This window comes from Panthera leo, chromosome A3, assembly GCF_018350215.1.
Source record: "Panthera leo isolate Ple1 chromosome A3, P.leo_Ple1_pat1.1, whole genome shotgun sequence".
In the NCBI taxonomy this organism is placed as follows: Eukaryota; Metazoa; Chordata; class Mammalia; order Carnivora; family Felidae; genus Panthera; species Panthera leo.
In genome coordinates this window covers 51,168,426-51,182,506 of record NC_056681.1, presented here as the reverse complement: position 1 = coordinate 51,182,506, position 14,081 = coordinate 51,168,426, and the positions used below count along the sequence as shown (strand labels likewise).

General features: G+C 52.0%; 1 protein-coding gene across 3 annotated transcripts in view; it reads left to right on the top strand.

Moving 5' to 3' along the window:
• The window catches only part of SH3RF3 (SH3 domain containing ring finger 3), a 371,367-nt gene that overhangs the window by 254,769 nt on the left and 102,517 nt on the right, over nt 1–14,081 (top strand). For all 3 annotated transcript variants that reach the window (XM_042931821.1, XM_042931822.1, XM_042931823.1), the window contains one exon: nt 8,013–8,366. In XM_042931821.1, coding sequence (XP_042787755.1) covers nt 8,013–8,366 — 354 coding nt within the window. The remainder of the gene's footprint in view (nt 1–8,012; nt 8,367–14,081) is intronic.

Here is a 14,081-nt window from a genome sequence, read left to right as displayed (position 1 = left end):
ACCTCAGTTGTCTGAATAATGGCTTCAGTTCACCAGCTGACTTTGGCAACTACAGCCTCACCTGTCCACCTCAGCCATCTTGAGAAGGGAACATGAGAGAAGAGGATAGAAAAGAGGCAGCTGCCCTATGCGTGTGGGTCACACACAGGAGTGCCAGTGGCCAGGGATAATGGCTTCCAGCACATCACCACAGCACTTACTCCCTCATAAAATGTTTAATTCTGAGGATGGGGACCCCCTTCAGGGTAAATAAGCCTCTCCTGTAGCAGGTGCACAACAGATATTGTTCAGCATATGGGAGAATGTCTGTCCAGAGTGTTGGCACATGGTATTACAGATGTCTAGAGTTCAATGTTCCTGGTAAAAAAGTTCGGCATTGTTAACAGGCCTGTGAAGTCACTGCCCATTTGAAATAAATAGGAAGGGAACAGAAATAGCCTCCCACCTTTGATGACTGCAGCTGGGGTCCTCCTAGTGTGAGAATTTGCCCGACCTAATTTCCATGCTCCCAAAAAGTTCTGGTTTTTAAAGAACCATTTGAATCTCTAAAATGAACCCAACCTCCTCTAATGGCCAAATGCGTAGATACACCTCAATAACTATAACAATTTTTTAATGCAAGGATGTATCCATACCAGAAAAGCATCCCCACACTCTGTGGTGAAAAGTGAACGATGGTAGATCCAGTGAGCTGTGTGAGAAAGGGTGTGAGCAATTGTGATCCTGCTGCTTGTTAACTGTGTGATTCAGAACAAGACACTTAAACTTTTATTTGGAGCCTTAGTTTTCTCATCTGTAAAATGGCCGTGTCGACCTTGGATGGTGGATACAAGGGTGAGACGAGCCTTGTGGAGATGAAGGTGGGTCTTGGATGTGCTTGGCTGGTGGTCATCACCAGGCCTCTTGCTTTGACCTGCTCAGTCAGTGGTCCAGAGCCCTCATTTTGGCAGCCTTTCTCATCAAAGGCCCGACCTGTATTCCAGACACAGCCTTTGGGGAGGAGGGTGAGGTGTGCCAGAGCTGAAAAGAAACCATTCTGTTCTCACCTGCCCCTACTGATGATTTAGCCTCGTAAAGAATGGAGTGTTTTACAAATAAGCACAGATCAAAATGCAGCCGGCCATCTCTGCCTGCCCACCTCAGTGAAGCAGGAGGCTCCTGAGATTTTTCCTAACAGAAGTTTCGGGTGGGTAAAGGCCATTCTTCATCCACTCCTGAGTTTGTGAAGCTCTCAGGAATAATAGGCCAACTACCAGGCATGGTGACCTATGGTCTACTGAGCCCACCAGGGGTGGGAGCAGTGCATTAAAGGCAAATGCCAAGCAAAAGCTGCTGTTTCTGGCCATGTGGCTCTTTTGTGGGGAGAGTGCTTCATTGTGAAGCCAAGGTTGCAAAGCAGTCTGTGTTCTAGTCAAAGAGGGTCTGGTGGGAGCAACAGCGATATCTCCTGGGAGTTTGTAGACATGCAGAAACTTGGGTGCCATCCCAGATCTATCGAACCAAAATGCGCGTCTTTAAAAAGCACCCCCCGCCCCGGTTATTCACCCCACACTGAAGTATAAGCTTTATCAGAGCAGCCTCTCTTGTTCCCTACAGCATCCCGGCACCTAGGAGCTCAGGACAGGCAGGTGCTCAGAAACTATCTGTTGTGTGCATGCATTGATTGGTGGCCTTTGTTTTAAATTGTGACGGCTGCCTTCCAGCATGATCACCTCTTTGGTTTCCTGGATTTCTGAGAGAGGGAAGACATTTCCCTCCCTCAGGTCTTCATCACAAGCCCCTTGCTCCATGCTGTCGATGTGTTGAGGCCGTACTTCCTACCTCTGGGTTAGGATGGAGGGGTTTCTCTGTTCTTTTGCTTGAGCAAGGAATCCTTCACCCATTGTCCTTCCTTTCATGTTACATCTGATATCAGCTTGTATGTCTGGTTTTCCAATCCTATTCTCTCTTTAAAAAAAATGCTTCCCACAGTATACTTCAGTATAAAGTCCTCTTGATTAGAACTGGTGATTTCTGGGTAACCATGCTCTGCCCAGGCCCCCATCTCTGGCACTTTCCTGGACCAAGTGCCAAAGTCCATTGCTAGTCTTGGACTCACCAAAGGGCTCTCAGGGCTCATGTAAGCCTGCCGGTGAGAGCCTTCTTTACTTAACCTGGTCCCCAAATTCACATGCAGCTAGAATTCCACCACTGACTCTAAGAGGCCTTCCTATGGAATTTTTTGAACAATGGAAAGAAGAGACCCTTCAGTTCTTACATTTGCAGGTGTTTCTGTGGCTGGAGGGAAGAGTGGTATGGAGGAAGACCACATCTGAGCTGACAAAGTTGGTGAGGAAGCATCCTGGGAAGAGGGTCCTAAGCCACAGGAGGATGTACAGTCTGTGATGGGGGTGCGGCTCTGGCTGACTGGTATGTCCCACCCTCAAGACTGGACTCCATGAAGAGGAAATGTGTGTGGTGGTTAAGCATTTGGATTTGGGCTGGCTCCTGTAGAGGGCCTCCCGCAGAGCAGGAAGGGGCAGGCCTGCCATGGGTGCCCTCTTTTCCAGGTGCCAGTGACTGTCCTCATGATACGTGAGCAGACCCATCAAGGCTTACACGTGTTGGTGCCACTACTTTGTTTCCATTTTGTATGGAATTTGGAAATATCTTCTATTCCCATCCCAAACCAGTCAAAATGGGAATTATTGGGTACATTGGCTAATCACCGATTTTGGGGGGGGGTGTGGATGAAAACAGTGCAGTCTATGCCTGTGTATTCCTATCTCTGTAGGTTGGAGAAATAGATGAGGTGACCAGCCACATGCAGATGGAGAAGCAGAGCTCTTTCATTTCCAGATGAGCATCTTGGAGTGGGGGGCTCGGAAGGGAGCAGGGAGCAATCTTCGGGCACAATCCCAGGAAGCACTCATTGTCCACACACACCACCCTTCACAGCTACTCACAGAGTGTTCTAGCATTCTGATTGTGCGGGGGAGCGAGGGGGCTGACTTCAGTGTTCACCCCCTCTTTGGCCCTCCCCTAGGACCCCCAGTAACCAGGCAGGATCCTATAGGTCGACAAGGCAGGCCGCAGCACCTGCTCAGGGGAGGGCAGAGCCATCGATTTCTTGCAGTGTGGAGGGTACAGGCAGGCCAGCAGACACTGCCCCCGCTTGGGAGTCTGAGGAAATGGGAAATCGTGGCTGTACGTAAGGGGTTTGATGCAGGAGCTGCTGTCCTGGGCAGATGCTGGCAGGTGAGGGTGTCCTGCGATAATGGCCCCATGTGGACTGGGATGGCATTGGTGGCATTGGTGGCACTAGCACCTGAGCACCTCGTGACATGACTAATTGGAGCTTATTGGGAAGATGATGGCAGCTCCCCCCAACACTGAGCTTTGCCTCCTGGACCAGGTCACCCAGCTGCAGCAATCAGTGTGGCCTCTGCCAGTGCACAGTCTGCTGGCCACTGCACTAAGCCTTGTAAGCCAGGCTGTCCAGTTGAGGGTGGCCAAGTACTGGTTAATCCTATGTATATATGGATACAAAAAGAAGCCACTTGTCACAAAAGCAAAGATTCAGTAAAGAAGATAAATCTGAACTGTCTCTCTTCATCAGGAGGGTCTTTCATTGGTACATCCCTTGCCTACTGCAGAGATGTCAGGGACCCTAAGGCTGCTGGTGACGTGTGGAGAACTCACCACTTGGAAGTAGCCCTCCCTGCTCCTTCAGCTTACTAAGAACCCCTATCTTTGATGGACATTTATCGGCCCTCCCTTTCAGTGCCTACGGTGGGCATGAGTGAGAGAGGCATGCTACCCCCACACCCTAGTCTCCATCAAGAAGGAGGGCAGCATGGTTGGCTGTGAGCAGCCTGTTAGGCAGACATCTTGAGGACCGACCAGCATTGGGATGAGCCATACAGCTGCTGGTGAGCAGGGTACTGCCAGGGCCAGCCCCTGCGGTGCTGCTGGCTGTGACATCACCTCACATCATGGCTCTGTGTGTTTAGGACGTGCACCCACCTGCTCTGTCAGTGCCCAGATATCCTGGAGTTTCTAATACTCAGCAGAGTCATGGGGCAGCTAAGTGAGACACTCCAGATCAGCTGCTCTGGGGAAGAACAGAGTTATTTTAGCCCAGCCTTGGGCATTATTGGTGCCATTATGTCTGCATAATAACATGCTACATGGAGACACATGGCAGAAAGGGTTGAGGCTGTGCTCTGATGCTGGTAAATGAAAGTCATTGTCTCTGGTACTTCCTGTTTCTCTGTGTTCCTCTTGGCCCTTCAGCATGGGTGCAGAACGCTGGACTCCAGGAGGCCAACCCCATGGAGGGCCATGGAAGGCAGCAGCCACTGGTTTGTTCTGTGAGCTAACACTGTTGAGGAAGCAAATGAATAAAGTCATAAAATAGAGCAAAAACAGCTGAGCCTGGTTGGATGAGACATTTCAAAGGAAATAATCCTGGATTTAGATCACACATTTTGGGGCCTACAGTGAGTTTTTTAAAACCTCCCTCTGAAAGGCAGGTATTCGTAATGGAAATGCTGACAGGCCTGCGGCCCTGCTCCTGGGCTGTCTGTAGGCAGCCGGACATCCACCGCTGCTGCTTGTGTGATCTACTCGGCATTGTGGACATGAAGCATCCCCTGCTCTGACTGTTTAAATTCAGTGGGGCTTTTTTTTTTTTTTAACTCATCAAGATGCTACCAGCTGCAAACCCTAGTAGTGTGTGCTGAGGGAGAGCCTAGTGATTTCCTCCGCCATCCCAGGGCTGGGGGTTTCCTAACCCAGGCCTGAAGTCAGTCTTCATGGCAGGTGGGAACAGGCATGGCCTGTCTTTCTGACATGGCCCTCCCTCCCCTTGATCCAGCCCACATTCCAGGCTCAGCCTATGACATGCGTGTGGCTCCTGCACCGGGGACATGCAGATCCACAGCTGGTTCCAGTTTGCCTCCCCCTGCCTTTGAGGACCTCCCACCTTTGTGGATTTCCTGGATGTGCTCTTCCCAGCCCCTCCCCTACCCCCACTCCTATCTGAGCCCTCTGCAGCCACCAAGACCCTGCTCAGTTCTATTCTTCCCTGTGGGCTGCCCCCAGTGGCCTCTGCTGACTCACCTCTTCCCTAAACTGGCACCTCAGATTGCGCCTTACCATCAGCACTGAACTCTGCGCACTCCAGGTTCTTTACTTTGGCTTCACTTCAACCTTCTCTGTCCCCCACCTGTTTTGCAGCTGTGTTCATGTTCCAAGAGGGCCCTGTGTTCTGCCTCCTCCCCTGACCTCTCAGGCAGGAGACTCTCTCCCTCTGAAGTCCATTCAGCCTGGGAAGTGGCCCCGGTGCAGGGGAGGCTGTGCCCTGCCAGTGCATGAGGCAGGGGGGCACATGGGGTGCTATTTACACTCTGGGAGCTCCCTCCCTCGGGGCAGCAGAGCTGGACCAAAATGTGGAGAAGGGAGATTCGTCTTTGGTGTACCCCTTCCTCTTTCAGTGTTCCTTATCTCTGCCTTTGTGGCCCCTCTCTTGGACACCCTATGTCATAGTACATCCCTAGTGAAAGACTTGGTGGACAGTCCTGACCAAGCCAAGTCCTGTCCCAGGCCCTAACTAGGATATCGACTCTAGGGCGACCTCTGTCCCCATGGCACTCATGTGAGACCTACTGGGCCTAGCATGGGGTGGTTTGCTCTGCCTGGACACCCTGAAACTCTGGGCTCCAAGACCCTAAGGCTTTTTGGTCAGCTCAGCCCCACTGACCCCTGACATTCTGTCTGTTGTGGGAATGTTATCTGTACCTCCTGTGCATGGCTGACATCTGAAGCCCACCCCCACTGCATTGTGGCAGAACTGTGGGGACACCCTGCTGTCGGCATCTCAAATCCCAGGGGGTGGTGGGTCCCACTCAGCCTTCTGGATGGTCTGACACTGCACATTTTTCTTTCTCATCCTCCTTTCTCCTTTTCTAATTCTCTTTTCTAGTTTTATTGCAGTAACAAGGGCAACGTGCAGGAGCACATCCAGGGCACTATGCCACCAGTCAGCACTGGCCTGCCCGGGGATAGCTTGCCCATGAAAGCATCCTTCCCTCAACCCCTGCCCACATCTCATGAGCCACTGGAGACCTCTCCTTGCCCATCTCTCAGGGACAGGCACGCCTGTGCTTGCCTCAGTGGTCACACAGAAAAAACCCTGGCCGAGGCCCAAATCTTGAAGTAAATTTTATGAAAACTTCTTCAGAGTGGTGGGACCTTTTCACCTTTGAGACCATTAAGAAGAAATGGATGGGCTGGGGACATCACTGTCCACCTGCAAGAACACAGCAGGCTCCTGGCTATTTCCACCCGTTCTATGTCAGGCCAGAGAGGTGTGCTTGGAACACATTCAGAAAGCAGACTGGAGCTTGGCAGTGACCGTCCTCAGGGCCTTTGCCCCTAGGAATTACATAGAGCTAATGTCTATAGGCTGGAAATTTGGAATATGATATGTGGAGAGAAAGAAGGACTGAGCAGGCAGGGATGAAGCCCCAGCTGGCCTTGGAAAGCCAGCAGGAGCTCTGTCCTCTCTGCTCTCAGCCGCAGCCAGGATCCAGCCGTGTGCTGCTGCCTTATGGTCAAGAAGCTGGACTAGGGCACCCATGCCCACTGGTGTAGGTGTCTCTGTGGCTGCTGCTCCCCAGCACCAGCAGAGCTGCATCGTGCTAGCAGAAGCCGTGTGTCAGGCCTGCCCAAGCCCATGACACCTGTAGCTGTTTCTGTTTGCTAAGGAGCAAGCAAAAAGCAAAGGCTTGTGTTCCTTTATGACTTACTGTGCACTTCCTGACCGTAGGTTCCCCAGAGGACTAGTTGGCATTGGCTCAATTTCTTATGCCACATAAGAAATTGCCACATCTTTATGAAAAGATGAGGAAAAAGGAATGGGATTTTACAGGCATTACCTAGCATAATGATACTTATTTAACCCACCTTGTGGAGATGCTCCCAAGCTGATTCTCATGTCATACCTTCTTCCTGGCCACTCTGTATACACAGTAACCTGCTCCCCATCCTTCATTCTTTCCATCAGTGCATGCTGCCCCATTAGTACAACTTTAGTTTGAGCCAAGTGCAGACCAAGAAGGAAGAGCTCCATTGTACACCTGGAATGAAAAACTTGCTCCAAGTGTGGAGTCAGGGGTCAAGTTGGCTCATAGAGGGTAACTGACCTGAGATCCTCAGGCCACCATGAGCACAGGGTCCCTCTGGGCTCAGGTGCCATAGCACAGCCCTGTGTCAGCTGGCATGGAGTGCTGACTCCCAGTTACCACCAGCTGCTCATGGACTCCAGCCCGTCCCACCTTTCCTGATGAGCACCACCCAGGATCCAACTTTGTCAAAGGCAAACTCTTCCCTGTAAAAGCCCCTTCTATTTTATGGAACGGGTCAGGAGATAAGGGAAGGAGCAGTACCTTACGGAATTGCTGAAAACAATACAGTATTGCCTCCTCATGCACTGGGAGTCACATCAGCTCTGGGTCTTGACAGCCTGAGTGGAGGCTGCAAAGAGGTACTGCGGTGGAGGTACTGCAAAGAGCATCCATGCACAGTCACCAGCAGTTAAGAAGTGCATTCTGGTCATACACCTTGCATTTTCCTGCCAGCCTGGCCAGAACTGTGCAAGGCAGACTGGAACCTGTTGCCGTAGGGAGTGTGGGGTGCATGGCTGTGTTCCTTCTTCTTCTCCCTCTGTCCCATGCCCTCTGCAAATCTGCACCTCATGCCCCAGAAATGGGCAGCCTGGGAGAGGGTTGGGGCTACATAGGGGCAGACAAAAACAGCTGCTCCAGAAACCTTCTCAATAAAATCTGTAGATGTAACCTGCGGCCTCAGTTTGTTTCTGGCACCATTCACAGGGATGCCCTGTTGGAAAGATCTATGTGATTGTGAATATGTTGTCGGGTTGAACTAGGGACACAGGCTGAGAGCATGGAGAGCAGGACCGAGTGTGTGACTTCTATTTAATGAAGCCTTCCTCTGTCTTTCTCCCCTAGCTCAATGACTCAGCCAAGCAGCTCATTGAGATGGACAAGCCGTGCCCAGCTGCTGCATCTGGCTGCCATGCCTCCTTGCCCTCTGACCCTGGCGCGGCAGCCAGTGTGGCCCCAGGACCCACGTTAAGCAGCACTGGGGCAGTCAGTGCCTTTCAGCGGCGTGTGGACAGCAAGAAGAATGCCAAGAAGCGCCACTCCTTCACTGCGCTCAGTGTGACACACAAGTCCTCCCAGGCCACCAGCCACAGGCACTCCATGGAAATTAGTGCTCCGGTCTTGATCAGCTCCAGCGATCCCCGGGCTGCAGCCAGGATTGGTGACCTGGCTCATCTGTCCTGCAGTGCTCCTGCCCAGGTAATGTCCTCGGTGCGTGGACAGGGAGGTGCCAGGTGTCTAGCCCTGAGGTCTGATGACTTCATCGTCAGCTGTATGCTCCGTATCCCATCCCCAAACCAGCATGAGGAAGACAGTGGCAGCAGTGCCCTTTGGGGTCATCATGGCTTCCTTCTCCCCGCCTGGCCTCAGGGACCTCCTAAGCTTTGGTAAACATATGAATGGTACTCAGTGTCCGGAAGATGATCTAGAAGGTGTGTGAGGTGCTTCTCATTGGCCCGTGACATGGCCTTTGATTAACATTGGCGCATTACTCAAAGTTATCCTTTGTCAGTGTGCATTCAGTGCCATCTGATTGTGTCTTGCAGTAGGTCTGGTTTTAGTTTGTTTTCAGTGCTAGTATCTTTTTGGCATCTTTAACATTTGCTAACCTTGTTCCCTTTCAACAGACCTCAGAATCAGAATTAACTATATTATTTGGTTACATTCTTCTTACTTTTACAGATACCTTCTATTTCTAGATTTGTCCCTGGTCTCATTACACTAGTAAGATAAAAGCAAGGGGAGGGACTTACTCTCAATCCATCAGGCCAGTGCTTGTCTCATACCCTACATACTAGTCTCTACATACATCCTGGTCTCTATGTCCTGTAATTCATGGGCAATAAGTCCAAGGCTCAGGCTTCCCCAGTGTTCCCTGGAGGTTCTGAATGGATGTCAGCAGAGCTCTCTGGCACTTTCCTCCTGCCCCACAACATGGGCTCTGCATGCCTGAGTGCAGGGTTTGGTGTTCTCTCTGCCTTTCCCTTATCCTTACCTGCTCTCAGCCCTCCTGTTCACAGCTTGTCAGTTAACAGGAGCAGAAGGAAAGTTCCCGGGCTCTGCAGTCTACTATAGACAGGTCCCAGGGCAGGAAGGGAACAGATTTTTTTAAATTTGTGCTTGACATTGTTCCACAAGGACTTAAGTGCCGAATTCACTTATTGATAGAGAGGGCTGGGACCCTGGGTCTCATTTTCCAACAGTTACACTTGAAGTAAAAGTCATGGGCAGGCTCTAGACTTTCATAAAGATCATTGGAAAGGGTGAGAGGTCAAGTAAAGCAGTTTCCACCTATCTCCCATCCCAAATTAACTGTTGAGACACTGGGCAGCTATGGGTTAAGGGTGAGCCACCACATACTGTGACTTGCAGGCACCAACCAGCCTGCTGTCCTCGGTCAGCTGCACCCAGAGACCAACCCCCACTCTGCCACCTACCCTGCTGCCTTCCAGGCTCGGTATGGCTTTGCTGGCCTCGTGGATCACACCAGGACAGCCATCCCTGGTCCACCTGAGGACCACTCAGGCTGCTGTAGTGTGCTAGGCACAGATCCTGCAGATGGACACAGCACCACATGGCACCTCCTCCCCACCATGCCAGGCACACTCTAGGAGGCGGACCCAGTCCCAGAGTTCTGTGCTTGGGGAGCAGACTTGAGCTTTGTGATCACGCACCTGGAGAAATCCAGCATCATTGCGGATATGTCTCCATCCACAAAGAGGCCTCCACGTGCCAGGCTGGCATAAGGGGATGGGCTCCAGGATGGCAGAGCAGGAGCACCTGGACTCCTTGGTGCCCAGGGAACTAGAGCAGTGCTGGCCCCAGCAGGCGTCCAGTCAGGTCCCAGACCCCTCAGGCCCCTCCAGACTCAATATGCCATCCAGGTTGTGGCATAGACTGTCTTTACTGACAAGATGAACTCTTAGCTCCTGTGAGTAGAACAAAGGCTGGTCATCAAGAACCCAGGCCAGTTCTGCCCACATGTATGCACCCCTCACCTGCACACCCAGGGCTTCTTGGGCTGCAAGAGCAGAGGTTTTATGACTTTAGGTCATGGGTCCCAGAGAATTTTCTTCTGGAGAACAAGAGTAGCTGTTGTCAAACAGCAATTAAACCCTGGTTGAACATGGCACAGTGTTGTGTAGAAAGTTTGTAGCATCAAGCCTGTGTGTCCTGGAAGAGCAGCCAACTGGATGGACAAGGGGCGGCTGGACCTGTGTCCCTGCTTCCAGGCAGGCTGGCATGTGTGGCCTTGGGTCAGCAGCTCCAGCTGAGTGTGTCTGCAAGACAGGCTCCGATGGTGACATGCTACCTTGTGTGGAAGTAACTCAGATCAGAAGGGGCCACCCAATGTGAGATGACTGCTCTGCTCTTTGTATAATTGACTTGATTCTAAACCTGTGGAGGAAAATGAACCAAATGCAAACACACACACACACACACACACACACACACACACACACACACACCAGTGTGGGTGATATGCTCTGAAGAGGTGAGATACATGGACAAGGGAGCACCTCAGTAGCTGAGTTGGGGCTTGCCAACATCACGGACTCTTTTCTCTCCCTTTTGTGTTCCTTTTTAAAGTGGAAAGGAAGTGTGGGGGCTGTGGTTTCTATAGAAATGGCTCTAAAATACGGTAGCTGTTTCCCTGCTTTTGAGACGGAATGTGGTGAGCACCATTAAGCCTGAAGCTGTGGGGTCCCAGCAGAGTACAAGGTGCATGGCTGTCCGTGGAGTGATGTCCGGAGTGTGTGTGGTCTGGGGCTCGCTTCCACACCCCCTGGCAGCCCTGTTCCATCCTCACCTCCTCCTCTATACTGATCTCACCTCCCTTGTCTGGGCTTCATGGCACATCCCACCATCAGGAGAGCCAGTGAGATTGAATTATTTTCAGTCACATGTGAGGAAACTGAGGCCCAGAGGGCATAAGTAATATCTCAGTGCTGTGCTCCTCTGACAGCCCTCCCTGCACCCCGGCTCCCATCGGAACTGGCGTGGACGTGAGTCTAGGACATGGACATCACGTAACCCCTCAGCTTTCCCTTCTGTAAATGTATGGGGCTGACCTCAGGCCCAAGGAGATGAAGAGGGAAAATGCCAGGCAGTCCCTGCTGAGAGCGGCTGGTGCTCTATAAAGGCTGTTCACCTCTCTCCTCCCCTTTCTCTTTCAGCCTGGGACCTGGTGTCATGCAGTCTAGGGTGGCATTTCAGGGGGAGGACCAGGCTCCCCTGCTCACTAGCTGTGCACCTAGGAGAGTTGCTGAACCTCTCTGAGCCTAGAGAGCTGCCACTAGAGAGAGCCAGGTTCAAGAAAAGCTCTCTTCTCCCAGAGCCTCAGTTTTCTCGTGTATTAAATGGAGCAATGGTGCAGGTGTTGAGAGGGTAAAATGAGAGCACCAGATTGCCTTTTCTCAGTGGGCATGTTGTTGGCTGTGGTGGTTCTCCCTGCTGCTCAGAGAATCATGGAATGGATCACCGGCCCCAAGACATCAGATAGGGCTCCCAGGGCTCCCGGCCTCATGTATTCTGGCCATTGCTCTGCTCTGAAATTCTCCCTGTGCTGTGTACTCTGCTGGACCCTGGAGGTGCTGGGAGGCCACAGGTAGATGAAAGGGTGGGTGACGCCAAGACTGCCTGCAGCCACACCTCCTTTCTAGGAAGTCTGGACTTGATTAGCATCCCCATGAGCCTATGTCCCCCCTGACTGTCAGCCGCTCAGTGGTCTGTCCCCAGTGACAACCAGACCAGGCGGGGTGTGGTCCCTTGTGTCGTGAACCCACCAGAGAAACCAAGCATCCCTCCCAGAATCTGGTGAAGTATGTTCCAGTCACTGTCACCCAGAGGTCTGAACATGCCCCCAGCATAGCCCTGGCCCCACAGCATTGAGGTGGCTGGTCTGGGGTGTGGCCTGGGTCTGGGGACTTGAGAGCTTCCTGGCCCGCTGTGTGCAGCGAGAAGAACCAGCACCTCAGACACCAGCAACAGCCCTTTTCTCACACTCCAGGATGTGTCACAGGCCATGCCTAGACCTGGGCCCTAAGTCTATACAGGGTGACCAGCGTCCCATTGCACCTGGTGCTGCAGGGTTCCCAGGACACAGGACTTAAGTGCTAAAACCAGGACCATCCAGGCACAGAAGGATAGCTGGTTACCCCACAATATTTCCCTTCACTGAGCTGCAAAGGGTGGTGTCTGGAGGCTTTCTACAGAAAATGTATGGTCATCTCTGTGCAGGACCTGTGTGCAGTACCAGAGGCCCATCAGCAGGGAAGGCCAGGTCCCTGCTCCTGAGGGGGACAGTGGAGGAGACATAAAGGAGGCTGTGAGGCTTTGCTGTGGGACAGAGCTATGGATCCTGGTTGCCTGGATTCCTATTTGGTGTGTGCCATGCCACCTGAGGAGGCTTTTAAAACCTTCCAATCCGGGGCCCACCCCTGAGTCAGAGAGAGAGGGTTGGCACGCTATATCAGCCAGGTCTATGTACAGGGATACTGTGTTAACAGTCACTGTGCAGGGATGCTGTGTAATAGTCACTGGGGCCTGGGAGCCACACAAGGCCCCCAGGCCAGGCAGGCTCAGGTCTGCTCAAGGGCCTCATTCAGATGCCCCACCCAGAAAGGCAGTGTTTCCCTGGAGTTTGAGGAACTTTCTTCCCTTCTCAAAGCCAAGACAAGGGCCCAGTGTGCTGTCACAGCAACAGGCAGGGGATGCATACTCCTATGCTGGTGGAGGGAAGGCCAAAAAAGATGTCATGTTGCCCCTGGAGTTCTTTAAAGCTCTGCAGGTGAGTCAGCTGTGCAGCCAGGATGCTGTGCTGGGCCCGAGGCTGGCAAACTGTGCCTGGTGGGGCTGCTTCTGAATGGCTCTGGCGCTAAGAATAATCTGCATGTTTTTAAGGGTTGTTTTCAAAAAGGAAATGAAGAGGATGGACAGGAAAAGGAGAGGAACAAATAGCCCAGAGCCTGAAGTGTGGACTCTCTGGCCCTTTACAAAAAGAGACTTGTGGCTGAGGTTGTTTTGATGCTGACCCTGTAAAGGCAGAAAAGGCCGTGATGAGAAGAAAAAGAGAAACCTAGTGGTTATGTAGGGTCAGGTCAGGTCAGAGGAGGGAGTCCTCAAGCAGAACAGGAAGAATGTTTTGACTCTGGCCCAAGTTGAAAGGCACCAATTCCACATCCTCCCCCAGTCTGGAACTTGATAGGAGGGTGGGAACGTGGGAGGTTCTGGAATTTGTGCACCTTTCTCACCGTGAAGTGTGCTGTCAGACAGCAGCCTTCTCATGAGGTTTCTGTGAACCATGTGGGAATCCTGAGGCTCTAGACTCGGCCCCAGAGGTTAGTTCCGGAGAGCTGGGGCACAGGGACGAGGCACAGCAGGCAGGGACTTGAAGGATAGTGGCCAGGTGACTGCCTGTACCCAGCCCTCCCCCTCCTGGAGGTGCAGAGCCAGGCTATGGCTGCAGTGGGTAAAGTGGAAGAGGGTTGGCCCTTCTCCTTCCTGCTGGTCTTCTCTCAGTGACTGTTGGAGGCCTTGTTGACTCTTATTTGTCGTTATTATCATTATAAGTAATGCATTTATTTCTTCCTGCCTTCAATTGTCTAAGACCACTGTGGTTATCTCCAGTTCAGGAAATGCAGGCTTATGTCTAGCAAAAAATTATCGTAGGATCTTGCATAGGGATGGATGGCCACCTGATATAAATGCTGCCTTCAGACCCAAAACAAAAGAATGGCCTAAATAACAAGGATGCTAGGCTTCAGATTCCCCAACTGACCTATAGAATCAGTACGTTGAAACCCATTAAGGGAAGGAGCATGGCTATCTCCTCTAAATGCCTCTCATTCTTCCCTCCTCTGGGAACACACTTCTTCCATCTCACATTGGATGCACTCAGCTCTGCAGTCTGAC